General features: G+C 46.3%; 1 protein-coding gene and 1 long non-coding RNA gene across 19 annotated transcripts in view; both read right to left on the bottom strand.

Moving 5' to 3' along the window:
* The window catches only part of LOC130520198 (ribonuclease inhibitor-like), a 50743-nt gene that overhangs the window by 15766 nt on the left and 8437 nt on the right, over nucleotides 1-26540 (bottom strand). For 4 of the 18 annotated variants that reach the window (XM_057023884.1, XM_057023887.1, XM_057023886.1 and 1 more), the window contains 2 exons: nucleotides 3697-3870; nucleotides 2992-3165 (listed from right to left, as the gene is read on the bottom strand). The exons of 2 other annotated variants lie outside the window; for them this stretch is intronic. In XM_057023884.1, the coding sequence (XP_056879864.1) occupies nucleotides 2992-3165; nucleotides 3697-3870 (348 nt within the window). Of the gene's footprint in view, nucleotides 1-2991; nucleotides 3166-3696; nucleotides 3871-4076; nucleotides 4251-6081; nucleotides 6257-6365; nucleotides 6542-7467; nucleotides 9290-9389; nucleotides 9503-9771; nucleotides 9877-10106; nucleotides 10237-10477; nucleotides 10789-11043; nucleotides 11156-12227; nucleotides 12271-26540 lie in introns of those variants that run through there. 12 more of the 18 variants (XM_057023873.1, XM_057023871.1, XM_057023872.1 and 9 more) reach the window with 9 other exon arrangements.
* On the bottom strand, nucleotides 1611-2455 carry LOC130520201 (uncharacterized). The gene is made up of 2 exons (XR_008948707.1): nucleotides 2158-2455; nucleotides 1611-2099 (listed from the first exon to the last, which is right to left on the bottom strand). It is a non-coding gene; the product is annotated as an uncharacterized LOC130520201 (long non-coding RNA).

Genomic DNA, 26540 nt, shown 5'->3' with positions numbered 1-26540 from the left:
TGGAGCCACTACATCATTAAACACATGCGCAACAAGAACGACTACAATGAGCTCAGAGGGTTCAAACAGAGTCCTCAACCCAAAGTCTGATTTAAAAAGATCAAAAGTGGCGTAAATGTCTGGTCCTGACAGGAGAAGGATAACTGGAGCGGCATCGCTCGTACAGTAGACCCACTCTGCCTCTTCCTGGTTACCCCGGTGATGACCTTTGGCACCGTAATCATCTTTCTGAGGGGAATCTGTAACCAACCTCCTCATCTGCCCTTCAAAGGAGCCCCGCATGACTCCAGAGAGGAGAACCCACGCCTGCTGTGATGCACACACACAGCCAGGGCTTTTTCCATCGCCATCGTTTCTCTGGGGGAAATGTTGCATTCTTTATCTTAATAACAACAAATCTTTAGTTTGTTCTATAGGAGCTCCATATGTTTAGTGTCAAAGACTTCTTAGATTGTGTTCATTGCTGGCACATAAAGAAAAATGCTTTGATTTTACTAAAGTGACACAAACCCATCTCAACACTGTTTTTATATCCTATATTATTGTGCGTAGTCTGTGTAACTGTTGTGCTTTATTTCTGCTGGCTTCTTTAATGGGATGTAAACCAGCCTGACATAATACCAGTTGAGTGCTTTATTTGATGTTGCCAAAGGTTTAAAAACAGCCTGACAGAATAAGAAATTGTGAAAATTTAGAGGATGAATTATACCAGGTGGTATCTGATCTTGAATGGCAAATTTTAGAGTATTTTATAGGGAAGTGAAATAATGTTTGGACCTCTTATCAGGCAAAGAGAAAGTTGTTAAGAACTGCTCTAACACCACCTCAGGGGGACTATATCCAAATCTCTCCCTTTACTGATGGGACGTTGAAACGTCAATACGCGGATTCATACATTTAGAACTGGACGTTGCACCAGAACTGGAAGCGCGGACTGATACATTTTTAACAGCGGTCCTGCTTCAGCCCTCCGGGGTTTAATAACAAAATACGAAAAATACCAAAATTTTAATTTTGGAAACATTGTTGTCGGTTGTTCGACTTGCCGGCTTTCGCAAAATTGCTAAATACGCGCTAGCATGCATGTTTTAAGCTATGGTAGCGGTATGTTTTACCATGCCCGCGCCCTATAATCCGGAGCGCGTATGTGTTAAATACAGAAATAGCACCCGTAACTGAGGCTGCACCTTTTAATACGGTGCGCCCTTTGGTCGCGAACATACGGTATATAGAACATAGGGCACGTTTGGGCGTGATATCACTCCGCGTCTGCGCAACGACCACAACCTCCTATCTTTAGTATTGCTGCGCCAACTGGTGGTCTTTTGGGTTGAGGATAACGGTGATCTATATGTAGCTATATGTAGCTATAGCGTCATTGGCCTCCACTCCAGCCACTCCTGGTAGTTCCTCAAAAACACTGAGTTTCTAGTGGATGCACAATCTGTGGAAGCCAACATAGAAACTTCTGAAGAGCCAAAGTTCTTGCAACAAAAATATAGTCCCCAATTAGGTTGTTTTGTTATCACACGACCCCGTCCCCATTATCTTAAGAGAATATAAAAGAATGAGTGGAGACAGAAGAGAGAATGAGACGTTTTTGGCGCGTGTCGCTCTTGATTTAGTGTTTATTTTTGCAGTAAACTTAAAGGAGGCCTTTTCACTTTATGTTTGATTAAATTTAAGCTGATATTCCATTCTTGACATCTTTAAATTTACAGTATTCATGGGAGATTTATTTGGTCATTTTGCTTCTTTTTATTTCCTATTTCCCACATTTATTCATAGTTTTTATTAGATTGCAATAAATCCTATAACATTGAACAGACTGACTAAAGTCAAATGACCTGCGGTTCCCACCGATAGCCGTCATTCTGATGGGTTTTTGCTGGCTGCAGCTGAAATATTCCAATGCTCCATGTCACAGAGACAGTAAATACTAAACCCTAAAGATTCTGAAGGCATGATGTAAAATAGTAACGTATAATACAGACATTTGAAGAGACAATTAAGAGAATGTTTCCATGCTTCTAAGAGTGGCCGAGGAGCCATTTAGAACTTTATAAAGATGCATTGTGTGATACCAGGAACTAATTTAACTTCAAGGCGAAGCTGCTTCTGCTTTGTCGACCATCGACTGATCTCCTGAAAGTCCACCAGCGCTTTTTTAAAACTGAATTTTTCATCTATGGAGGGAGTAGACGGCAGATGTTTCCACAGATGCTCTTCACCAGTGGTCAGTGAGTGATGCAGCAGATGAGCGGGAGTTGACTGGCTTCTACCAGCTACTGAATCAATGTCTCCAGCCCATAGTGTGGATTCTCTACGAGATCAGACAGCAGCTTCACTCCTGAATCCTGCAGCTGGTTCTCACTCAGGTACAGTTCTCTGAGATGGGAGGGATTGGACCTCAGCGCCGAGGCCAGAGATTCACAGCTGATCTCTGATAAACTGCAGTCCATAATCTAAATAAAGAAGGGAAACTTTTATAAGGTTCTAAGTGAAACCAGTATTCATTGAAAGGTTAATCAAAGGCATGATCTGTAAATATTTAATTTAGTTACAGGTAAAAAATGACAGTAATATGTAATTACCACAATTCCAACCTCTCAGGTTTGCACTGTTCCAAAGGAGAATATATATTGTTCTGGCCCTCACTCTTCCCAGGTTCTCCCACCTCTTTCCCTCCCATCTCATCATGGAGATCCATCTCACCTGTGGCTCATCTTTAAAGGCACAACCTGTCTTAGATGACTTCCTGTCTCCCTCACCATCTCCCTCCTCGTTGGCTGGTGTCTACAGGCACCCTCACCTAGTTTTGTCTAATTTTGGTTCCATCTGTCGGCTTTTTCATTGTCCTTAAATCAATTTATCATGAATAAGTGGTCCCCGTGTGGCCCTCCCTCCTGAAGGAACTGGGCACAACACACACACTCAGAAAGTGTGAGGACCCTCGGATGGAATAATGGACATTTTTGAGAATGGTGTTACCTCAGAGTTTCCAGTCGGCAGTTTGGATCCTGGAGAAAACCACAGAGCAGCTTCACTCCTGAATCCTTCAGGTGGTTCGCACTCAGGTCCAGTTCTCTGAGATGGGAGGGATTGGACCTCAGCGCCGAGGCCAGAGAGCCACAGCTGATCTCTGATAACCAGCAGTTCCATAATCTAAATAAAGAAGGGAAACTTTTATAAGGTTATAAGTGAAACCAGTATTAATCTGAAAGGTTAATCAAAGGCATGATCTGTAAATATTTAATTTAGTTACAGGTTAAAAAATGATAGTAATATGTAATGACCACAATTCCAACCTCTCAGGTTTGCACTGTTCCAGAGGAGAATATATATTGTTCTGGCCCTCACTCTTCCCAGGTTCTCCCACCTCTTTCCCTCCCATCTCATCATGGAGATCCATCTCACCTGTGGCTCATCTCTAAAGGCACAACCTGTCTTAGATGACTTCCTGTCTCCCTCACCATCTCCCTCCTCGTTGGCTGGTGTCTACCAGGCACCCTCACCTAGTTTTGTCTAATTTTGGTTACCATCTGTCGGCTTTTTCATTGTCCTTAAATCAGTTTATCATGAATAAGTGGTCCCCGTGTGGCCCTCCCTCCTGAAGGAACTGGGCACAACACACACACTCAGAAAGTGTGAGGACCCTCGGATGGAATAATGGACATTTTTGAGAATGGTGTTTACCCCAGAGTTTCCAGTCGGCAGTTTGGAAAGTGGAGAAAACCACAGAGCAGCTTCACTCCTGAATCCTGCAGCTGGTTCAGACTCAGGTCCAGTTCTCTGAGATGGGAGGGATTGGACCTCAGCGCCGAGGCCAGAGAGCCACAGCTGATCTCTGATAAACTGCAGAGCTCTAATCTGAAAAATGCAGGATGAGGTTATACGGTGCAGGTCTGCATGTTATCTGCGTCAGTACTAAACCTACGTTAGTTCTTAGTTGGGTCAGACCTGAATTCACGATATTACAAGGAATTTTTTTAATGTGGTGCATCACAGCAGTGTTGAGAACAGCCTCACTTCACCATCTTAGCAGCTGGTATATAGGTAGAAAAATGAAGACTGACCTGAGCATCTCCAGTTTACAGTTTGGACTCTCCAGTCCAGAACAGAGCCGCTTCACTCCTGAATCCTGCAACTTGTTGTGGCTCAGGTCCAGAACCCTCAGATGGGAGCGGTTGGACTTCAGAGCTGAAGCCACATAATCACAGCTGGTCTCTGATAACCTGCAGCTCCTTAGTCTAAAATAACAATTATTTTGAGAGAAGACAAATAAAAATCAACATGTACCAGAGCAAAACACAGCTTACAAGCAACAAACCTCTGGTCCTGCACCGGCTTATCTGCCGTATGTTCCTATTTTGGGTTCTTTCAGGGCGGTTGGACAAGATCTACAGCGTATGTAAAGTGTGTGTGGGTCAAAATACCTTCCAAGTTTGTGAGACCACATTTCTCAATAGCACTCAACTCTTGTCAGGAGTTGGGACAAAGCGACCCACTCCTGATAGCTTGTGGGCGATGCTGCAGCGACCCTGCAATCCCTACACTCTCTGGTGAAACCAAATCAAAGGTTTTAGACACTGCTGGATGCTGGAAGGGTGGCTATAGTCTGGACGCATCGTTCCCCTGACTGCACATTTCTCCAACAATGATTGGCAGCTGGTGTCACTTGTTCTCCAGATGAGAGAAGGAAAGAGAGCCCCCCCACAGTGTGTTTGATTGCCCCACTGCAAGCTCAATGCTGCCAGAAAACATTGCAGGAGCATCAATTCCCCTCAGGGCATCAACAAGGAGCTCAGGAAAAGGTGCAGCTGCCACCTACTAGAGACAAGCACACTGAGCTGAGATTCAAAGCCCTCTCCTCCCAAGAGAAGAGCTTGTTTGTTGGAGGCTCTTCTGGGCGATACCTGGTGCCACAGCTCCAGCTCAGCCCGTCTCTGGAGCTGAGGTGGAGCTTAGCAAGTTTCATGGTTCTCCACCACTTCCTCTCGCTGAGGACCTTCTCAGCTGGTGGTTCTGCTCCACCTTCCAAGTTGAGCAGGTGATACTTCTGCATTCCTGCCACCAGTGTCTCTGCAGAAAGAGTCTTCTCTACTGTTTTATATTAGATTGTAGAAAATGGGATTTTTGGTTGATGTCTTAGATGTTGTTGACTAAGAGCAGGTTTTTTTTAATAACATAGAGAGATTCGATGAGAAGAGCAAATGTATTATTTTATGAGCTACTTCCACTACTATTATATACACATACTTCCATATTGTCTTAGATTGCAGCTGCATTTATTGCATCGTTCATAGAAAGTCATATTTGTGAGGAGAAAAACTCAAATAAGGTCATTTTCTTTAATGACCATTACAACAGAAGGAGGCGATGAACAAACAGATTTATCTAAAAATGTGTGAAAACTTATGGATGGAAACCTTTTTAAAATGGTTGCATTGTGTAGAATCGGTGTGTAGAATCAACTTGTTGACTTCTGATTTGGACTCCAATGGAAGTGAGGTGCAACAATTGTGGATGCTGAAAGCTTCAGATCTTCATGAAGGTTTCTGTGGTTGGACTGACCTGCTGCCCCTTTAAGAGGGAGGCAGGTTTGGGCTTCTGGCTGGAATGAAGCCACCTAAGATGAGAATGACTAGGCAGGCGGTTGGTACCAAGGTTTAACAGGGTGCTCACTTCACACTTGGGCTTTTCTCTTTTTTGGGATGGCTTTTCTCAGGAGAGAAGGGGCATGGCACACTGCAGCAGCTTTCTTTTTGGGGTTTCTAGTTTTCCTTCTGATCTTTAAAAGACAGGACGGACCATTTCTGATTGGTAGTTTTGGGCGGTTTTGTGGCGGTTTGAGGCCTAAAATAAAACAAGACAAATCTACAACTGATACTTCCTTTCTAGTCATTGATGACCATCCTCACATGGGACAGATTTCCACAACCAATTTAATACTGCAAATCTGTCCTGTGTGGTCTTTTTTCTGAGAACTGTAACACTACGTTTATAACAAAGATCAAACATGGAAACATTTATTGTCTAACTAGTTACACCTGGGAAAGTACTGGATCATCTCTGACTGACCTGAGAGTCTCCAGCTCACAGAGAGGATCCTGGAGAGCACCACAGAGCAGCTTCACTGCTGGAATCCTTCAGCTGGTTCCTACTCAGGTCCAGAACCCTCAGATGGGAGGGATTGGACCTCAGCGCCGAGGCCAGAGAGTCACAGCTGATCTCTGATAAACTGCAGTCCCACAGCCTGGAAAAGCAATAAATGGGGCAAATAAAAACACATTTCTAAATCAGAAAATGAAGAGAAAAGCAGAAAATGTAAAGAAATTAGAAAAGAGCAACAGAGGCCTCCTGACCTGAGCGTCTCCAGTCTGCAGTTTGGATGCATCATTGCAGAAGACAGTAACTTTACGTCAGCATCTGTCAGGCTTTGGTTCCATCTTAAGCCAGCTCCCGTAGATGAGAAGGGTTTGACGTCATTGCTGAGGCCACAACTTTCCAATCACTCGTTGAAAGAAAACTACCAGACAGTCTGTTGTGTATGAAACAAAAATAGTGAGTCAAACTTTGGGATTTCTCATCAACTCATCTGAGAATCGACCTCAACACAAATGTAGCTCATTTCCTGGAAAAGCTAAATTCAACACCGTAGAGCAACAGTTTGAACGACCATCAGATCTGAAATGCAACTGAATTATTCTCAACATTTGTCTTATTTTAGAACAGCTCATAATTACTCAATATTTAAAATGATTGTAGCAAATGGTTTAAAGAAACGTGCATCTTTTTATCTGTCTATCGGCTCTTTGGATATTTTGCATTTCATCCAATTTGTACGATGGTGCGTCAAGTCTTAATTCAGCGATCCGATCGATGACATCAGAGTCTCTGGTTGCATCGATTGCCCTCAGCTTCTGTTCTATCTGCCTGTTTCCCTTCAAATCATTTTCACTGCACCTTTTGTTGCTAGTGATGAAGTTGCCACCTAACGGGTGTGGAAAGGCTCAAACAACTTTGTGGGTCACATAAAGGCTCCAAACGGAACCGCCACAAAGACCTAAAACACCCATTTAAACCAACGAGGCCGGCTGTTTTTACGTTGAACAAATGAAGCAAAATAGTCACGTGTCATTAGTTAAAATGTGTTTTTCTGTCGTTAGAATACGATGTATACAAACAAACAAAAGTGATTTAATGACATGACAGTAATTTCATGATAGTCAGTTAACTTGTGGCTCCTATTATTCCTGCCTTATGTTGGTTTGTCTGGATTGACCTTTGAACTTATATCCAGCCAGTGTTGAACATTTCTGGATGAATTGTTGTTGTTTTTAATTTATGGACGCTGCAATGGAGATAAAGAATTGAAGGAATGACCACTGGAGGGGGTATTGCTACCTGACATGATCCACTCGCTTGATTTAAACGCCGATGTCCGGCCCCAAAATCTTTACTTACTCGACCTTCCTGCAGTTCCTCACAGCTGGAATCAGGCGACGTTGTCCCTCATCTGAGGTGTTGTACTGCTGCAGGTTCAGCTCATCCAGAACCTCCTCTGACATCTGCAGCAGGTAGGCCAGAGCTGAACAGTGGATCACTGACAGTTCCCTCTCTGATATCTCCCTGACTTCAGGAACGCTTGGATCTCCTGATGGACTGACTGATCCTTCATCTCCATCAGACAGTGGAAGATGTTGATGCTTCTGTCTGGGGAGATTTTATCACTGTTCACCTCCTTCAGGTTGTTGAGGACCTTCTGGATGGTTTCTGGGTGGCTGTTCCTCTGATCCAACAGTCCACCCAAGATCCTCTGATTGGACTCCAGAGAGAGACCATGAAGGAAGCGAACAAACAAGTCCAGGTGGCCATTTTCACTTTTGAGAGATTTCATTAGTGCTCTCCTGAGGAAGCATCAAGAGATGTGGCTGGATCGTTATTTGTAAACAACCATGAAAACCAGGAAAAGTCGTTTGGTTTCGAATATTCTAGGAACTGATATATAACCACTGTGTCTGTCCTGGTGTAACGGTGGAACATGTAGACGGCAGCCAGAAACTCCTGAATGCTCAGATGAACAAAGCAGTAGACTGATTCTGGAAGATCACACTCTCTCTCTTGAAGATCTCTGTACAAACTCCTGAGTACACCGACACCTCGGAGACGTCCAGTCCACATCGCTCCAGGTCTTCTGAGTAGAACATGATGTTTCCTTTCTCCAGATGTTCAAACGCCAGCCGACCCAACTTCAGAAGGAGTTCTTTATCAGCCTCAGTCAGTTCCTCTGGTCTCTGCTTTCCTCCATACTTCTGCTTCTTCCTCTTTATCTGAACCCTCAGGAAGTGTGAGTAGAGGTCAGTCAGGGTTTGGGGCAGCTCTCCTCTCTGGTCTCTGGTCATCATGTCCTCCAGAACTATAGCAGTGATCCAGCAGAAAACTGGGATCAGACACATGATGTGGAGGCTCCTGGAGGCCTTGATGTGTGAGATGATTCTCTTGGACAGATCTTCATCACTGAACCTCCTCCTGAAGTACTCCTCCTTCTGGGAGTCAGTGAAGCCTCGTACTTCTGTGATCCTGTCAACACACGAGGGAGGAATCTGATGGGCTGCTGCAGGTCTGGAGGTGATCCAGATGAGAGCTGAGGGAAGCAGGTTCCCCTGGATGAGGTTCACCAGGAGCACCTCAACGGACGATACTTGTGTGACATCAGAGATGACCTGATGCTTGTTGAAACCCAGTGAAAATCTGCTTTCATCCAGGCCATCAAAGATGAACAGAAGTTTCCAGACAGTCAGATCTTCTGCTCTGATCTTCTGTAATGTTGGATGGAAAACATGAAGCAGTGAGAGAAGACTGTGCTGCTCATCTCTGATCAAGTTCAGCTCCCTGCATGAGAGCGGAAGCACCAGACTGATGTCTTGGTTCTCCAAACCTTCTGCCCAGTCCAGACTGAACTTCTGCACTGAGAAGGTTTTTCCAACGCCGGCGACACCGTTGGTCAGAACCACTCTGATGTGTCTCTGTTGCTCAGATAAGACTTTGAAGATGTCCTGGCACTTGATTGGAGTGTCCTGGATGTTCTTCTTGGAGGTTCTCTCAAGCTGTCTCACCTCATGTTGTGTGTCCACCTCCTCACTTTGTCCCTCAGTGATGTAGAGCTCAGTGTAGATCTTGTTCAGCAGGGTTCCACTTCCTGCTTCATGAGTTCCTTCAGTCACATGTTCACATCTTCTCTTCAGACTCATCTTATGACCTTCTATCACCTCCTGCAGATCACTTCCTGAACATAAGTAAACCAATGATTTCCATCTATAATAAATCATCAACACAACTACAAATTCATGACATCACAAATTAAATCTCATATTGAACAGTTTTACTTTGTTTGGGCTTCATTTCAGCATCTCCAGATCTGCTTCCAGGTTGTGAACAAGAGGACTCTCCTGGTGGAGCTGACTGGTCCCAGTTTGATAGGATGTGCTCCCCCCTCTCACTATGAAACACATCTCTATTAGTCCTTTGATTTATAGGATGAAAGAACCTGATCAAGACTCAATATTGTTCCAGCATTTATGTCTGAATTCATCTTTCAGTTTAAACATGATTCTTGTTTCTAATCAACAATATTCACATTAAGTCTGTAACTATATGACTGTCTGAGGTTTAAGTGTTAAACATCTCCAATAATAAACTCACAACCTGCTGCTGTTAATGTGATTAACAGCTGCCACACAACACATCATCACGCTTTAGTTTTCTTACATTTCCTCTGAACTTCTGAAGTCTATTATTCCTCCATCTTTGGACCGGTCACTCTTCAGGGACACCCAGCTGGGCACTGTGGACTCTGCTCTGTCCTCGTCCATCCTGAGGAAACATCAGAAATAGTGATGAGACTGTGATGAAGGTAAATAATCTGGAGAGGTTGGAGTTCAATAATCCCAATTCACTGCATTTTTATCAAACAGGAACATTTCTAATCCATTCTGGATAACAACTGAATCAATAAATCAATGATGTCTCTGTATCATTTTCATGTTTTCAGAGTTTAAGCTGCTTTTTTTAACTGTTCCCTGCAGTGAGAAAAGAACTGGCACCTTTTCCAGCCCCTCATCCTGCAGCACTGAATGTGCTCTAAAGTTCTTTCCAGAGCAAACGTCTCTGCACTTGCAGCAACATGTTGTAGTCATGGATCCGTGAGGAGAACCGGATACAGGAAACGCCCCCACTTTGATCCCAAAACCCAACTGGTGGCCAACGGTGGTCCGGCAACGACAGGGACGCTGGTCCATCGGGCCCACAACACTGGTTTTCCACAGGCCAACATGGTGAAAGGACTGTGCACCGTTTCATTTTAAGGACCTGATGAATTTCATTTTTCACGATAGTGGAGGCTAATACCCACAAAATGATGTTTTGTATGGTTGTGAAATGTTCTAAGGCAGAGTTGTGGTTCAGAAAACCTTACTTTAAAGGTGAGCCTTGAGGTCCAATACCGAAGTTGTAAGGTTTGTCTTTGGACAAGTCGCTCTTCATGGACACACAGCTGGACACTGTGGACTCTGCTCTCTCTTCCTCTTCCATCACACATTCGCTCATTTTTAAATGTGAGTCTAAATGGTTAAGCAGGAACAGTCTGCTGACACAGAAAAGAAGATTAAAGAACATGATTCTCAGCATGAAGACAAGCAGAGGTCTGTCCAATGACGTATTGTCGGCTCATTCACATCAAGATCTATTATATGATGTCACCCTGTACATCATACAGGCCACATATATATTGGAAAAAAGTTTTGGGACATCTTAAAAGTTTACACCATGTTAAATATAAATAGTTGTGGAAAAAATGTTTCTCCTGGGTGTTTCAGAAGGTGCGGTGGCATTAGACGGACGCACACAAATACAAATGAAATCATTTTTTATCTGGTTATGGTTTACAAGAAAACCTAAATTCTTTCAAGATGTCAGTTCTCAACATTAAATTCAACAAATAAGATGAGAATGCATTCAAAACTAAACAGAATACGTCATCACATCATCAAAGTGGGTCAAATGCAGCATCATCTTCTGTCATCTCAGACAGGATTCCAAGAAGAGGATCTTCATTTTCAACAACGCACCTTGACATCTCATCATGGCTCGTCTGTCAGATTACAAGCAGCTTTTTGATCAGGCGCATCATGTTTCTCTCACCAACCATGATGGTGCTGGAAAAAACATTTGTAGCCTGACCTAGAGGTCAAAACTCTGCTGGTCCATCGGCCCGACAACACTGGTTTTCCACAGGCCAACATGGTGAAAGGACTGTCTTCAGCTCAGCCACTAAATTATCTGGTGCTACATAAACATACTAGTCAGGACTTTTTAACTTCCCTCCTTTGTTCCCCTCTTCAATTATTTCTATGATCCAAGTCCTCAAAGATCACTGCTCTATTTAAAATAGATGAAAGAAATGACACCCACTCCTGCATTTCTTTCACAGTGGTTCCACAACATAGAACAATAAACCACTGGGAGAAAACGTGCAACATGAACCCAAAATCCTGTTGGTGTCCTGTGATCCTGTGTGGATTTATTTATTTAGTTTATTGTCTTAAATTGGTCCGGCTGAGAGATGCTAACTTGCACACGATTAGATGTTGTTTGACAGGTAATACCAAAATATCCAGCTGTAACCTGGACTGTTGAACAGCTCTAATAACTCTAAGAGCTTTTCACCTGTCACAAAAAAGTTTTAAAATGTTGTTAATACCTGTTAAGACTCTCTAACAACGTTAACAGCATAATACTCACTTTACACTCACCTTGTTGCTCTTCCTGCTTCGTCTGAACAGAATACTTTCACTTTTAAAACCTAATCAACAGCTTTATGGCGTATATATTACTACCATTAAAGCATTCTGGGAGGGTTTAAAGTTCAAAGTTCTTTTAGGATCAGTAACAAAGAGCAGAAAAATAAACTAAACTTCACTTAGAAAGACTATTCAACTATAACTAAAGCCAGACTATAAGAAAGTTAAATAAGACCTCTTCATTTATAATGTATAACGATGTTTTGTGCTAAAACTAAATATGAAGTCTTGTTGAATTTTCTTAAGCCAAGAATTCTTCAGCTCTATGCAGCTCTTCAATAGTAACAAAAATGTTTTCAAATCTTGATTTTTATCTCCAAACACAACTGTCAATTCTTTTCAATAATGCTCTTCGTTTACACTCACCTTGTCGGTCTTCAGTCTTCCTGCTCAGTCTGAACGGAATACTTTGTCCTTTCCTCTTTCCTCTGTTAATGAACAACTTTATGGCTGTTGATTAATATTCCACTACTATAAAAGCATTCTGGGAGGGTTCAAGATTAAAAGTTGTTTTGCTATTTTAATGCCCTAAATATGTTTTTGCATTTAAATGAAAACTGACTAACTTAGTTAAATAAATAAATAAGATTTATGATGCTTGACAGATTTGAAAGACTTGTAAAAGCAGCATATTTCTGCAGCCCTGGAGTCCAGGAGGAGCAGCAGAGGTCAGAATGTGTCGGAGCGCGTTTAACTATTGTCTGCAGTTCCACGCGTGTCCACCGGGTGGCGGTAAAGCACCACATGATATTTCTCCTTTTTGGAACTTCTTCAGCTGCGTTGAGCTTTAAATCTTCACCTGTCGCTCCCTTTAAGCTCTAAACTTTGCGGTTCTGTGTGTAGTTTGTTGGTTTGAATATTTCTGATGAATTCTGATGACGACTGAAACTGTCAATGACCAATAGAAAGTTCGTCCATTTTTCTACTGCGTCACACATTTTCATTATTTATTGTCATTTTGGGGTCTAAACTGGACCAGTTCTGTGAGCTGTTTTGCTTTTTCTGTGGACCAGATGTTCCAGGCAGGTTCCATCATCGGACACAGACGGAGACAGGTCACGTGACAACAGTCAGCCTTTAGTTCTTTATTACAGGAGGATCTGGTTTATATACAGACACGTATCTGCAAAATACTAAAAAGTCTATGAACCCAAAGTACTAAAAAGTCTACATCCACGCACACGCGTGTATTAAGTGTTTATACACACGTGTGCGCGTACGTGCACACTGTATATTCATCTAATAACTGTTAGTTTCTAAAACACCACAGTAGAGTCACTGAGGCACGGCTTCACCTCCTTTACACCGAGGTTTCCCTGAGCAGGTGTGATGAACTGTTGCAGAAGGAAAAGCATGGAACATGTTAATAACCGGACACAACAACACTCAGGTTTATTGTCTGACGGCATCAGTGTCTCTGGTTGCATCTGTCTGAGGAGCATTGTGAAACCAGGAGCAGTGTAAATGAGGGGGGGGGGGCAGTGAGTGGATGCTGCATTCATCAAACACACAATAGTCAGAAGAGAAGAAGGAGGAGAACAGAAGCCCGTGTTCCTCAGTGTTGGTGTGGAGACGCCTGTTTGGAGGAGCAGGAAGCAGGCTGGACTCTTCCAGCTGGCTTTAATGCCACTTCTCTTCTGAGAACCTCCCAGCAGCTTTCTCTCCACCATCTTTTTACGCTGAAGGTTTCTGATCATTTCAGGTCAGATGTTCTTGGACTGAGGTTAAACATGTTTGTTCTTGTGCTCGGAGCGAACCGACGATCCTCTAAAGTCAGGCATCCTAAAGGTGGATGTTTTCTGAGGCCTGGAGGCTTTAAAGTGGCGCTTTTACCCACTTGTCCTCGTTCTGTTGGAAACTTGATCCAAAAACCTTTTCTGGAGCTTCATGTTCTGCTTTTGTGAAGGAATGAAATGGTTTCATCAGCGCTGCCGGGGGCTGAGCAGGCTTCATAAATCTGAAGCTCTGAGATCCTTTAAAGATCTCCTGGAATCAGCAGATGGGGGTTTGATCCAAAACTGTAAGAATCAGTCAAGCTATCAAATCTTGACTCAGTCCAAGCGTGAACCAGTCCATCCAGAGCTGATTATGGCTCAGCCAGGAGGAAAGCACGGCCTGGGGGGGTTCATATGGAGCAGGCACACTCTGGCTCTATTGCTACTGAAAACAGCCCTTCAGCACAGCAGCCTGGAATACAGTTCTGGAGAACACCTGTTCCCAACAGAACCTGTTTAAAATGGGACCAGTAAAGATGCCCGGCGTGACCACGACCACGGGGAGAGAGGGGGGGGGGGCAGAGACAGGCGGTAACGCCGCTGCCCACCGATTCACCTGGAAACAACAAAAACCCCAGCAGCTTGGACCCAATATGGCAGCGTGTTCCTCAGAAACGCTCCTCAAACTCTCCCCACAGCTTCATTGCTAAACAGGATTTGGGTTTTTTGTCCGTGCTAAATGGAAAGTGTTTGTCCTTTGGTGGTCCAACAGGACCACGATTTGGATGGATGGATGATTTGATGTTATTGAGAATAAAAACAGCTGAAAATGGAAGCGGAGATGTTTCAGAGCACCAGAGTTCAGAAAGAGTTTCTAATCAAACACCGCCTGTTGGGAATGATGAATGGATGCATTTTTATTCATCTGGTGAATAAAAGACTACGTGGTGTTAGACTGATTATTAATTATAATTGTTAGACTGGTGTTGGATTTAAAAAGTCTCAATATTTGCCAACAGCCGCACGCTTTAAGAATTTCCCCCGTGCGTGAATAATTCAGAATGAAGAGGGGCGCAGAAGAAAAGGTCGTTCCTCTACGTTTCTGCAGCGACATCACAGTTGTAGAGGGTGTTAGCGGGCGCTAACCAGAGCCAGCACAGCTCACTTCCCTCCCGCCGCTGATGCTAGCTGCAGATTCTTAAAGAGTTTCCCCGTTGAAGCTTAAGGGATCCCTCCAGGGCCGGCCGGGGCGAAGGGCCTGTCATCCTGCCTTATGAAGTGCAGCAGCTTCTTTCTTCTCCTCGCCCTGCCATATTTCTATTTAGCAGGTCTGCGGCCGTGCAGGCTTCAGAAAAACGGATCAGAGTGGATGGTTTGTGAAAAGGGAGGCAGCCGCGGTGAATATGCACTCGCCAAATCAACGCCCAGGACGCACCCTGCGGAGGTCAAGGTGAACCCGAACGGGATCCGCGTGAAGCACAGGGAAGCACTCGCTGCTCCTTCCTGTCGCGCCCGCCGTGCCAAAGGTTCCCTGTTTATCTGTGAGAGGGGACAGCGAGCACGAGTAATACCCCACGTGCACCCCCACGTGCACGCGTGGGGCGGCGTTCTGCGTCTCTTCCGAGTTCAAGCGGCCTCTCTTGCTGCCCGTACGCTCGCGCCTCCTTATTTAGATTAACAAACGTAATAAATCCATCATTCAATCCGCATCCATTGTGGAATTGATCCACTTCAATTCCAGGAAGTGCTCTTTGTTGTAAACACAGCATTATTTATCAGGAAGCCAAAGTGTCGTGTCTCATTAAGGACAGCTAAATGGGATTTGGAGTAAATATGGGGCATGGATAGCGCGATTTACATCGGCTTATTTATTTGTGATCCCGCTATTATGGAAAGCATGGTAGCAATCTCATCATCATTCATTCTGTAATTAACTCCCTCTTTCTTTATCTGCTGGAAGAACGTCTTAATTGCCTCCCAAACCAGAGCGCCGCCCCTCCCCCACCCCTGCAGCTTGATGGAGGAGGTGCTACAGCTTCATTTAATGTTCAGTCATTAAAGAACCTTTACTGTGGAACCCTAAACTGCTCTTCAAACAACACCAGGAATAACATCTGGGCCCAAACACCGGTCGGGGACGTTTATAGCCGCGTTACTGGGTCAAATAAATCACGCTAACGCCAATAAAACGTTAAATTTAGCTTCGCTGTGTGGTTCAAAAACGATGACACCGAGCCTGAGACCTGCAGCCTTGCAAAATCCTATCGACGAAAGGTCGCACCTTCCAAAATTTGTCCCGCTTCCTGAGGTCTTCTGGCACATCATCATCAATCAGGACTTTTAATGATTGCCTCAGCCTGAAAAATCTGTCCCGAGTGAATCTTTCCGTTATGGGACTGACACTGATGGACCTGGACCAGTACATCCTTATTTTGGGGTACGGGAGACAGGACATCAGGATACAGGCACCAAAAAAATGGTAGACCTCATCTATTGATGTTCTGAGTAGGTCCCCACTCCTACTCAGTGACACAGCGTTGGTGCAATCAGCTATGTTTTTTTATCAAATTGTGATCTATGTACTGTTCCACATAGTTCAGTGGGGTCCAGCCATTCCGATCATGCTCCGTTTCATCCTCATTCGTAAAATCCATGAGGTTGGGCATAAATGGAGCTGCCCTCCAGCGCATTCCACGTCCTGCACAAGAATCAAAATACAAATTGTGCTTATTGCGAAGTGACTCACACAAGCAATTCACTGAGGTGTATTAGTGCATAACATAGTTGAATCTGAGTGAACATTTATATGAAATTTTATGATTTGCCTTCAAGGCATGCCAAAATAAGAACCATTATTATTATTACCTTTATAAGATTGTCCCTGCTTGGGATTAGGGCTTGGTCCTGTTGTTGGCTCTTCTGGGCCATCATTCGAGCCATCAGCCTCATGCCGAGTTCGGCAGCTACTCCTGGGAGTGTTGGATCTGGCCGCGCCAGAGCCTGAACCTGAAAATTGGCATTTTGCTAGAAACATTGAATGGTGCTGTACCTTTATGTACTCCTCTAAAACATTTACTTAGCCCTAAAGCCCTAAAATAAACAAATATCCACTAAGTCTTTGCTAACCATTATCTTCGCCACGGAGACGTTTACGTCCCCTGCTCTGTTCAGTGGGATGTGGGATGTGGTACTCATCACCACTGCTCTCATCTTCAGTGCTGCTCTGCTCCTGAGGTTGGGGTTGATAACTGGCATCCAGGATGTCGTCATCATTGTCAGATAAATCTAATTCTGACGTGTCCCCATCCATTGCACTGAGCAATTCAAGTGCTCTTTGAAGAGAAAATCGCTCTGGAAATAAAATTGTTGGTTTGTGAGGAGATAGAGATTTGAAGAGTGAGAGTATTTTGGCAAGTTTCATGGCGAGTATCACCAATAAGCGACGTTCTAGAGTTTGTGAGGACAAATAACTGTTCTGCTTCTGTGAAAAATCATTCCAAATCAAACATAAGACAAATGACAAACCATTATCTTTATCTTTAGAGTATCTGCATATTTTATTGTAATGGAATATAATCATTATTTGGTATGGATAAACAAAACACCTGGATGACCACACAATGAACTTTTATTAGCGTCATGGGATTGAAACAGTGCCGGTGCTTCAGTCGTGCTCTTCGGAGGTTTCTATGGCTTCGGTTGTCCACCAGATGTCCCCATCACTGAAGTCTCGAAGCTTTGAATCTTTTTCGACACAATTGTTAGGAAAGTGGTGAAGTGGTGAAGCCTCAGTGCTTTTTTCTTTTTTTCACAAGTGAAAAAAATAGGGGTTCGGTCCCAATGTACACATATGTGGACATCGTGTTTAGCAGCATATTACATCGTTACTTTTACTAAACTTTGTCAAATTTGCATACCATAGCAAACTTACAATGCTTATATGCAAATCTAAACAAGAATAAGCCATTAAATTTGACTGGACTTCTTACCTGGTCGATGTTTTTGTTTGGAGTTGCTACCGGAATTTTCGAACGTGTTCTCCGCCATTTTGAGTTTTCACAGTATGGTGTAGTACTCTTCTAAGTAAGAGTACTCTTCTAAGTAAGAGTCCCCGAGCCGAGCCCAACCTTGCCAGCCCCCGTGTGTTCAGCGGGGATTCGACCTGGGCAAGGGGTTCCTCCACAATGTGAGCTGTCCTATGTAAGTGTCCACATATGTGGCCATCAGGACCCAGTTAAGCAGAATTAATTACTGTGGGAAATCTAGCCCAAAATGTGATGTCCACATATGTGGACGCGGGGACTAGGTATTTTTAGACGGGAAACGAACGGGTTCGGCGAAAAGGCTCGTGTCTGGACACCGTATTCACCCTTTTGCATCTCTAAGAGGGCAGTTTGACACGTAAAGGTCAAGACGAAGCCAGGAGTTCACGACATTTGACGTGATTGTGCCTCCACGTGGTCCCTTAACTGCTAGCGTGAGTCTAGTTTCAACACGTCCGCCGTCAAACCCACATCTCCTCCCGGAGATGCTTCATCAGACCTGGTCTCTAACGGGGACAGTTGCTGCGTGACTGATGGACAGAGTCCTCCTGCTCTCTGAAGCCCCTCTTCAGCTGCGGCGGGGGCCACCTCGGCTCTGATAATGGAGGTGGTCTGCACCAAATGTCTCTAGTCCAACAGTAAACCAGCACACGTCCCAGAGGGGACTATTAAACCGCCGCAGGCCGACTGTCCCACTTTAATCTCACGCCAGAGACCATTTCCAAGCGTGTCGTCTTCACCTCAGGCGGGGGGTCACTGGACACCCCCTGTCCCTGTGGGGGATGAAGACGAGCCACGTTCCTCCGGCGTTTAAGCCGAGGAAGTAAACAAAGAGCAAACAGACAGAACAGATCATTGGCAACAACGTTCACTTAGAACAGGGGGCACAATTTAGAGCAAGCAGCAGCATTATAGCGGCGCCAAATGACTCCTTCATTCAGCAAATACCAGCCTGAGCAGAGCTGCTCACGCTCCAGGGTCCTTTTCTTAATATGGCAGCGCTTTAAATGCACCTTTATTCTGCGTGAACCACTCCGGAGCTGCTTTGCACTTTCTTTTCCTGCCAATAAAGGTAAAGAGTAAACATGGTAGAAATCAGCAGAGCTGATCCAACACAAACATCTGTCACCGCGGCAACCCCGACACAAGCTAATAACGCTGCTCACTGCTGCTAATACCGCCCAGAAATGGCTACATTAGCCACATGATTGGTCGGCATTTGCCGTTGCTGCGGTAGAATGTTGGAATTTCATCCAAAACTGAAGGAAAAGAAGAGCGTTGCTGCAAATCTGAACCTTTGGTTTCGTCCAAAACAGCTGAGTTTGTGACTTTACAGGACAATTTCAGCAGACCAGGACTTCTTTACGTTTCCATTCACAACAAAATGACGGGTCATTTTACCGTCGCGCTGCTCTTTGAAGCACACGTTGTCTTTCTGCGTAACTGTGAAGCTAAAGGAGCGCTGCAGAGCGCGTTTTCTACGTGGTGATGTGAAGGATAAACGTCGACGCTAAAGTGAAGCTCTCACATCCAAACATCTCAGCTCAGCTCTTTCACAGCAGCCAGGTTGGGCTGACCCGTTTAACCCTCCACAACAGCGGCGAGATCGTCAGAGATAGAAAATCCGTCACCTTCCGAAGGAAAACACTCACGATTCAGCGTTCCTTTATGCTAACGCTGAAGCTGCTGCTGCTTCGACACGACAGAGATCTCCTTTCTGCTGATGCTCTCTGTCCGTGGTGCTGAACACCAGAACCAGGACCGGTTTACAGGTCCACCCCTGTGGGCCTGACCTGTAGAAACAGGCCCGAGGGGCACCTATCTCCCCCTAGAGGAAAGCAAGTGTCACTACACCATATCTGCCCGCCGCCGATGCTACTTTTGGTGAGTGCGATGCTACACAACGCTCATAATCTGTGGCAGCTAGCAGCGCAGCGGCAGAGATCGCCTCCCCTCCACCTCATTTGCTAACAAATATCAGCGAATACCCGGTTCGCCGCTGATCGCACCAGACAGGAAAGTAATATGATGCATTAGCGTCTGACTGCAGTTGTCAGAGGGAATGCGGCGCGGGCTGGCGTAACGCACAGCGCTGTAGACAACTGTCACCATGCATTCATCACGGCGCCGGTCGCCACACCGTTCCCACCTTAAGCACTGGCTAAATTAATCACTCTCCCCGTCACATCCAAGCCTCCGGGAGGAGCGGCGTAAAAGGCTTTACGGTCTCCGAGGAATTCGCTGGGTGTCCGTGATAAAACCTCCCTTCAAGCGCCGCGTGTTTCCCTTCCTTTATTGCCCCGTTAAGGCCTGTTAAGTTGCCAGGTTCGCTACTGTAACGTTTTTAAATCTCATTTAGCATTCCGCCTCAGCGCCACCTCGATCACCGCGGCTGTAAACCAGAGCCGACGGCCGGCGCTTCGCCACGCCAGACGTGCCGGCGCGTGATTATCGACGCCTGAAGGGTTCGGGACCGAAGCGACTGTCGGCGGCGCGATTCCGGAAGCTAACGGAACATCTGGAAGCGAAGCAGATGCTCGCTAACAGGAGGGAGGGGCCGTGCGGCGGCGTGACATCACACCTTTTACACTAGATGGCACATTTACGCCAATTTATCACGTTACAGCCGACGCGCAAATCAAGCCGGCGTAGGTGGACTACGCTCACACGTGCACGGATCCAGCCTGGCGCCGCTGGTCAGTCACGCGGTGCGTCTGGGAGGGGCCCTGGAAGGTCACCAGAACGGCCTTTATGAACATGTGAAATTAGACGCATCGATCACGCCGAGCTCGGCTCGCTAGCGCAGGGACGCCGCGCAAGGAAAATATGCTAAACTCCACCCGGCTCCACGGCCACGCGCACGGCCGATAAGTCGGATAAGAGTGGGAACAGGAAACGCGGGGGAGCAGAGGCCTCGCGTTGCCTCGGGCCACGAGGAGCCAATCAGAAGCTGGGCTCCAAAACACGAGGGCGCTGGGTTCAAACGCACGCAGAAAAGAAGGAAGGAACCTCCCTGCGAGCTGTGGCACCGCGTCACACTTCCCTGCTTTGGGCCGACGTTTTGTGCCAGATCAGACGGCTCGTTTCAGACACGCAAACACACACAAGCAGACGGACGGAACTCATTCACTTTATTGAGGCGACGGGCGGATTCGTGTTCTTTCGTCAGCGTTTCCTCCAGGAGTCTGCAGAAATAGTGCAGGATATTTTAATCAAGAACAAAAAAGGGAGTGTGCACGCGGAAGTGTGCGGGGAGCTAATGCTCGTTCCATTAAACGGGATACGTTGCCAAGTCTGGAGCTCCTGCTGGAAGGATTATATAGAATAATGGTCTGAATGTCCTTGGCAGCCTCCCTGTGTTGCTGCTCATATCAGCACGATTCTGCTGCTGGTTTTAAACGGAGGCGTCGCGCCCCAAAACCACAACGTGCACGTGCAGAGGTGAGACGCCGCTAAGACGCGATGCACGTGGAGTCATGAGATGCGGCGACCACATCAGGACCTTCGCCTCCGTTAGCGCTTACATTAGCATCACGGGCGCTTCAGCGGGACGCCGCCAGGTTAAATCCGGCGCCGGGATCATGGATTTGGACCTTGTTGGTCGTTTTTTCCTCCCCTCACTCGCTTCTATTTCAGTATCAAATGACCTTTAATGCCGACTCAACATCCCTCAGCCGGCAGCTTTAATTGGGAAACCATGATTCCATCCACCCATTAGCTCCGACCTCCTCGCCTCTTCCCGCTCGCAGGGGGCCGCAGCTGATCTTTGACGTTAGCCGGGTCGCCCCCGGAGTCTGGACCGGTTCATCACCGGCCTGACACACACACGCACACACACACACACACAGAGACCAGTTAATTGTCTGCCACCAATTAACGGGCCGGTCTTTGGAGCGCTGGGGAACCCAGAGCTGCTCCGCCACGCCTGAAGTTTCCTTCTTTTCTGCAAATTGCTCAGTTTCCAATCCATGTTGCTTTCCTCTCCCTCTCCGCCTCCTCGTGGACCCTCCGGGGAATGTTTCGCAGCTCATTTTTGCCACCATTTCGCCCTTTTAGAGCATTTTGAGCAACAGGCAACGACAACCTGGAGCAGCTTCTGTCGTCAACGCGTCGGGCGGGCTTCTTTTCTTTTTTTCCACTCGCCATTACACTTCGCAGCTCATTGGCGAATCCCTCAGAGGATCTCCGGCAGGTTTCCAACTCTAAATGGGTTTTCAGACGCTTTTAAACACCAGGATGACGTCACAGACGAATGCGGCCAATCAGGGAGCAGAAGAAGAAGATATGAAAACACTTTTTTTTCTAAAATCCAGCAGTGAAGGAAGCTCTGGTCTCCGTGGAGACAAGCGTGGATTATAAATACGGCGAGGGCCAGTCACAGGAGACGTGAACGTTTCAGTGGCCCTCTGATCCAGGCGCTAACTTGAGACCCTCCGCCGGGACATTAGCATGTTAGCACCACATCCTAAACCAACCTTCCTTTGATTTTTCCGACCCCTTAAACCCCTGAAGGCGCCGATTGTTTATGGTGGCGCTCCAACCGAACAAACAAGCGTTTAGAGCCACAGGTCAAAGCAAACGTCAACACAGAATCCAAAAAAACGGAGGCCAGGCTTCCGGAAGAACATGTGCCACCTCATTAGCAGCGGTCACATTAATTGTCTCATCGCGTGGGAATATTTTCATTTCAGAGCGGAGCCGCGGAGCGCGGGGCGGCGTGACCTTTGGAGCAGCAGGACGCTCCTGGCCAGGAGCATTGTCCTACTGAGACAGGCTGATTGTGCTCCTGCCCTTTTGATAATTAATTAATTAACACGAGTACACGACAGTTCATTTGTCTGCGCCGGCGTTCCGGGAGCGGCGGCCTTTTTCTGCACCTGTGGCTCCGCGGGAGGAACATCGCCGCACGTGTTCTCTGATCACCACAGCAGGAACCACCTTCGTTCTCCTCTCATTGGTGTCCTGGTGGGTTTCCTCATATGATCCAGGCTCCTCGGTCAGGCCCATGATGGGCCGGGTCACAGGGCGGCCCTGACCACCTCCCCTCCACCTGCTCCAGGAGATCATCCAGGTCTTCCAGACTGTCCCTCCAGCAGGTCCAGGGATGGGAACCCTTGAGCCTCCTCAGCTGAGACCTTCCTCCAAAATAAAAGCACGCTTCATAGAACTGAAGAACCCGACCTGTTGGAGTCGCCCGAAGCTCTCACAGATGGCGTCCTACGCTCCAGCATCGGGTCCTGCTGCACGCCAAGGGCCCGTTCAGAAGACGAGGACTCGTGCTGAATTTTAATAGCTGAATTTGGGACGGCCCCCCCCTCCACCCCGGATCGTCAGAAGAAAGAAACCATTTTAATAATCTGATTTCTCCGTTGCGGAACCACAGGTGTGGTCAAAGTCCCGGTCACAATCTCTTCTTCAACAGTGGTTCATTTCACAGCTGAGCGCAGCGGCACTGAAGCCACCAAAGATGCATGTTTAATGTGTTCCTCGCAGAACGTCTGCTGAAACCACTAAATTAGCTCAGAAGAAGCCCGCTTGTTGGGTGTCGGTGACGGGGTGTGAGGCTTATCTCCTCCTGGTTGGATTTATGGAGGGTTTTACAGGCAGGAACGCCTTTTTGGGCGCTGCGCTAGCTCCTGCTTCAGGGAGCAGAAGCTGTCACCTGACAGTGGAAACGTGACCTTAATCTGCAGGAAAGGACTCGTCAGCAGGACATGATAATGGTCCAAATAACAAAAAAATGATCTCTTGTGTTACACACGGAAGAATAAAATGCTCTGCAACTTCTGTTCAAGCTGTGAACCACTCGCTCCTCAGAACGGGGGGGGGGTCCAACTCTCAGGCTGCGCCAGCGTGCACGTGGGACTTGTCCCCCTGCTGCAAGACGATAAAGTTTGCCTGCTTTTTTAAATCAGACGCTTCCTGGTTGGAATTGTTAGCAGAGAATTCGCCTGCAGGATGCTAGCGTCCAGTGCTGCCCTGTGCTACGCTAGCTCCTGACGGTGATGTGGCTCGTGAAAGGATTAAACGAGCGTGTGTGTGTGTTGTGTGTGGTGTGGGCCCATCTCCAATCATCTCTCCCTCTCCAGCCAAGTGTGTGTGGGGGGGGGGGGGGGGGTCTAGTGGCCGTACTCTGCCATCCGATTCTGCAGCCGCCAATAGCTGAGCGGGCCCGCGCCACCTTTGGCGTCCACGGCGGTCTCACCTTAAACATGCGGGTGGGGGGGGCGGGGGGGCTCTTTCAGACTGTCGCCTGCTCTTGTCCCCGCCGCCTGCCCGGGTGTAATGAATGGCTGCTGTGACGCCGCTGGCAGGTGAGCCCTGCAGCGAGCTGACTGGCGCCCAGCCGCAGCTTTGTGCCGCTGGGCTCTGGGCATTAAAATGCAGAGCTTTGTGCTGAAGGACGCAGGTTACAGCGACATGATTTATGCACGAGCGCTTCCAGATACTATCCTCCAATAAAAGCTTGCAAAGTGCTCTTTACGGCCCGAGTTTGGCTCATTGGAAAGAAGATAAAGTCGATTCATCAATTGGCCTTTACAGGTGGGGAATGCACATGTGCGGAGGATCAAAGGAGATCAAAGCAGCGTGCACGTCCTGCCTCCGACACCTTCATGCTACCTGCTCCGCTTCGCAGCGCCGGGAAAAAGAGCCCGACTGCGACAGGAACGCCACGCGTGCACGTCGGGGAGTTGTAGCCCGAATGCTAACAACATGAATATTACAGATCCTTTCAAAATGGAGGCATCGCACACAAGAGGCTCAGCCTGCGTCTAATTAGCACTCTCAGATTCTCCTCCAGCCACCCGGACGAGTCCGTTTTCTCCACAGTTTTCCGAAAAAAAAGAAAAAGGAATCGGAACGTGAAAACTGACGAAAGCGAAGCAGCCTTGTTTGTGTTTTACGCCTTCGAAAAGTTCCTGTTGAACAAAAGGAGCCGTTCGTTAAACACGCCGAGCGCCCGTCGCCGGCAGATTTGGCAAAATTGGTCGTGTCGCTAAGCTAGCGAAGAACATCTGCATATATGGAGGCTCCCGCAGCAAAGAAACACATCATTAAATATAACAGCTCTAATAGCTGCATTCGGAGCTGTACCCTGGGCTAAAGGGCCGAGCCGCGTCGGTGGGAGTCCCGGCGAGCACCAGCGCACGGCCGCCTGCAGCCGGGCCGTTTATCAGCAGAACCGGGGCCGTTGCCACTGCTCAGCGGTGCGGCAGAGGTGCTGGCCTCCACTCCAGCCACTCCTGGTAGTTCCTCAAAAACACTGAGTTTCTAGTGGATGCACAATCTGTGGAGGCCAACATAGAAACTTCTGAAGAGCCAAAGTTCTTGCAACAAAAATATAGTCCCCAATTAGGTTGTTTTGTTATCACACGACCCCGTCCCCATTATCTTAAGAGAATATAAAAGAATGAGTGGAGACAGACAGAGAGAATGAGACGTTTTTGGCGCGTGTCGCTCTTGATTTTGTGTTTATTTTTGCAGTAAACTTAAAGGAGGCCTTTTCACTTTATGTTTGGTTAAATTTAAGCTGATATTCCATTCATGACATCTTTAAATTTACAGTATTCATGGGAGATTTATTTGGTCATTTTGCTTCTTTTTATTTCCTATTTCCCACATTTATTCATAGTTTTTATTAGATTGCAATAAATCCTATAACATTGAACAGACTGACTAAAGTCAAATGAGCTGCGGTCCCACCGATAGCCGTCATTCTGATGGTTTTTGCTGGCTGCAGCTGAAATATTCCAATGCTCCATGTCACAGAGACAGTAAATACTAAACCCTAAAGATTCTGAAGGCATGATGTAAAATAGTAACGTATAATACAGACATTTGAAGAGACAATTAAGAGAATGTTTCCATGCTTCTAAGAGTGGCCGAGGAGCCATTTAGAACTTTATAAAGATGCATTGTGTGATACCAGGAACTAATTTAACTTCAAGGCGAAGCTGAGCTGCTTTTGCTTTGTCGACCATCGACTGATCTCCTGAAAGTCCACCAGCCCTTTTTAAAAACGGAATTTTTCATCTATGGAGGGAGTAGACGGCAGATGTTTCCACAGATGCTCTTCACCAGTGGTCAGTGAGTGATGCAGCAGATGAGCGGGAGTTGACTGGCTTCAACCAGCTACCGTCTCAATGTCTCCAGCCCATAGTGTGGATTCTCTACGAGATCAGACAGCAGCTTCACTCCTGAACCCTGCAGATGGTTCTGTCTCAGGTCCAGAAAACTCAGATGGGAGGGATTGGACCTCAGCGCCGAGGCCAGAGAGCCACAGCTGATCTCTGATAAACTGCAGCCCCTTAATCTAAATACAGAAGGGAAACTTTTATAAGGTTATAAGTGAAACCAGTATTCATCTGAAAGGTTAATCAAAGACATGATCTGTAAATATTTAATTTAGTTACAGGTTAAAAATGGTAGTAATATGTAATTACCACAATTCCAGCCTCTCAGGTTTGCACTGTTCCAGAGGAGAATCTATATTGTTCTGGCCCTCATCTTCCCAGGTTCTCACCTCTTTCCCTCCCATCTCATCATGGAGATCCATCTCACCTGTGGCTCATCTTTAAGGCACAACGGCTGTTTCCGACTCCACACCCTCGTTCCCTGTTCACTACTCACTACATGGGGGACATGGATTGAGTGAACTACGTAGTGCACTCAATTTAAAGTTAGTATTCAGACAACGGCGTCATTTACGGCGCACGTAAAGTGACGTCGTGGTGTCGCATAATAATTACGAACCGGTCGCCGGGGGGGAAAGTGGCCAGGTCCATTTAATTATTTTAACCCATCAGAAATACATTCAGCGGTCATTTTATGAAAATGCAATATTTTACCCTATAATTAACTTTATATAATAAAATGAAATATCATTGTCATAATAATACAATAATAATTACTTATTACCT

This window comes from Takifugu flavidus, unplaced genomic scaffold, assembly GCF_003711565.1.
Source record: "Takifugu flavidus isolate HTHZ2018 unplaced genomic scaffold, ASM371156v2 ctg301, whole genome shotgun sequence".
Lineage (NCBI taxonomy): Eukaryota > Metazoa > Chordata > Actinopteri > Tetraodontiformes > Tetraodontidae > Takifugu > Takifugu flavidus.
This window is presented reverse-complemented; position numbering and strand designations above follow the sequence as displayed.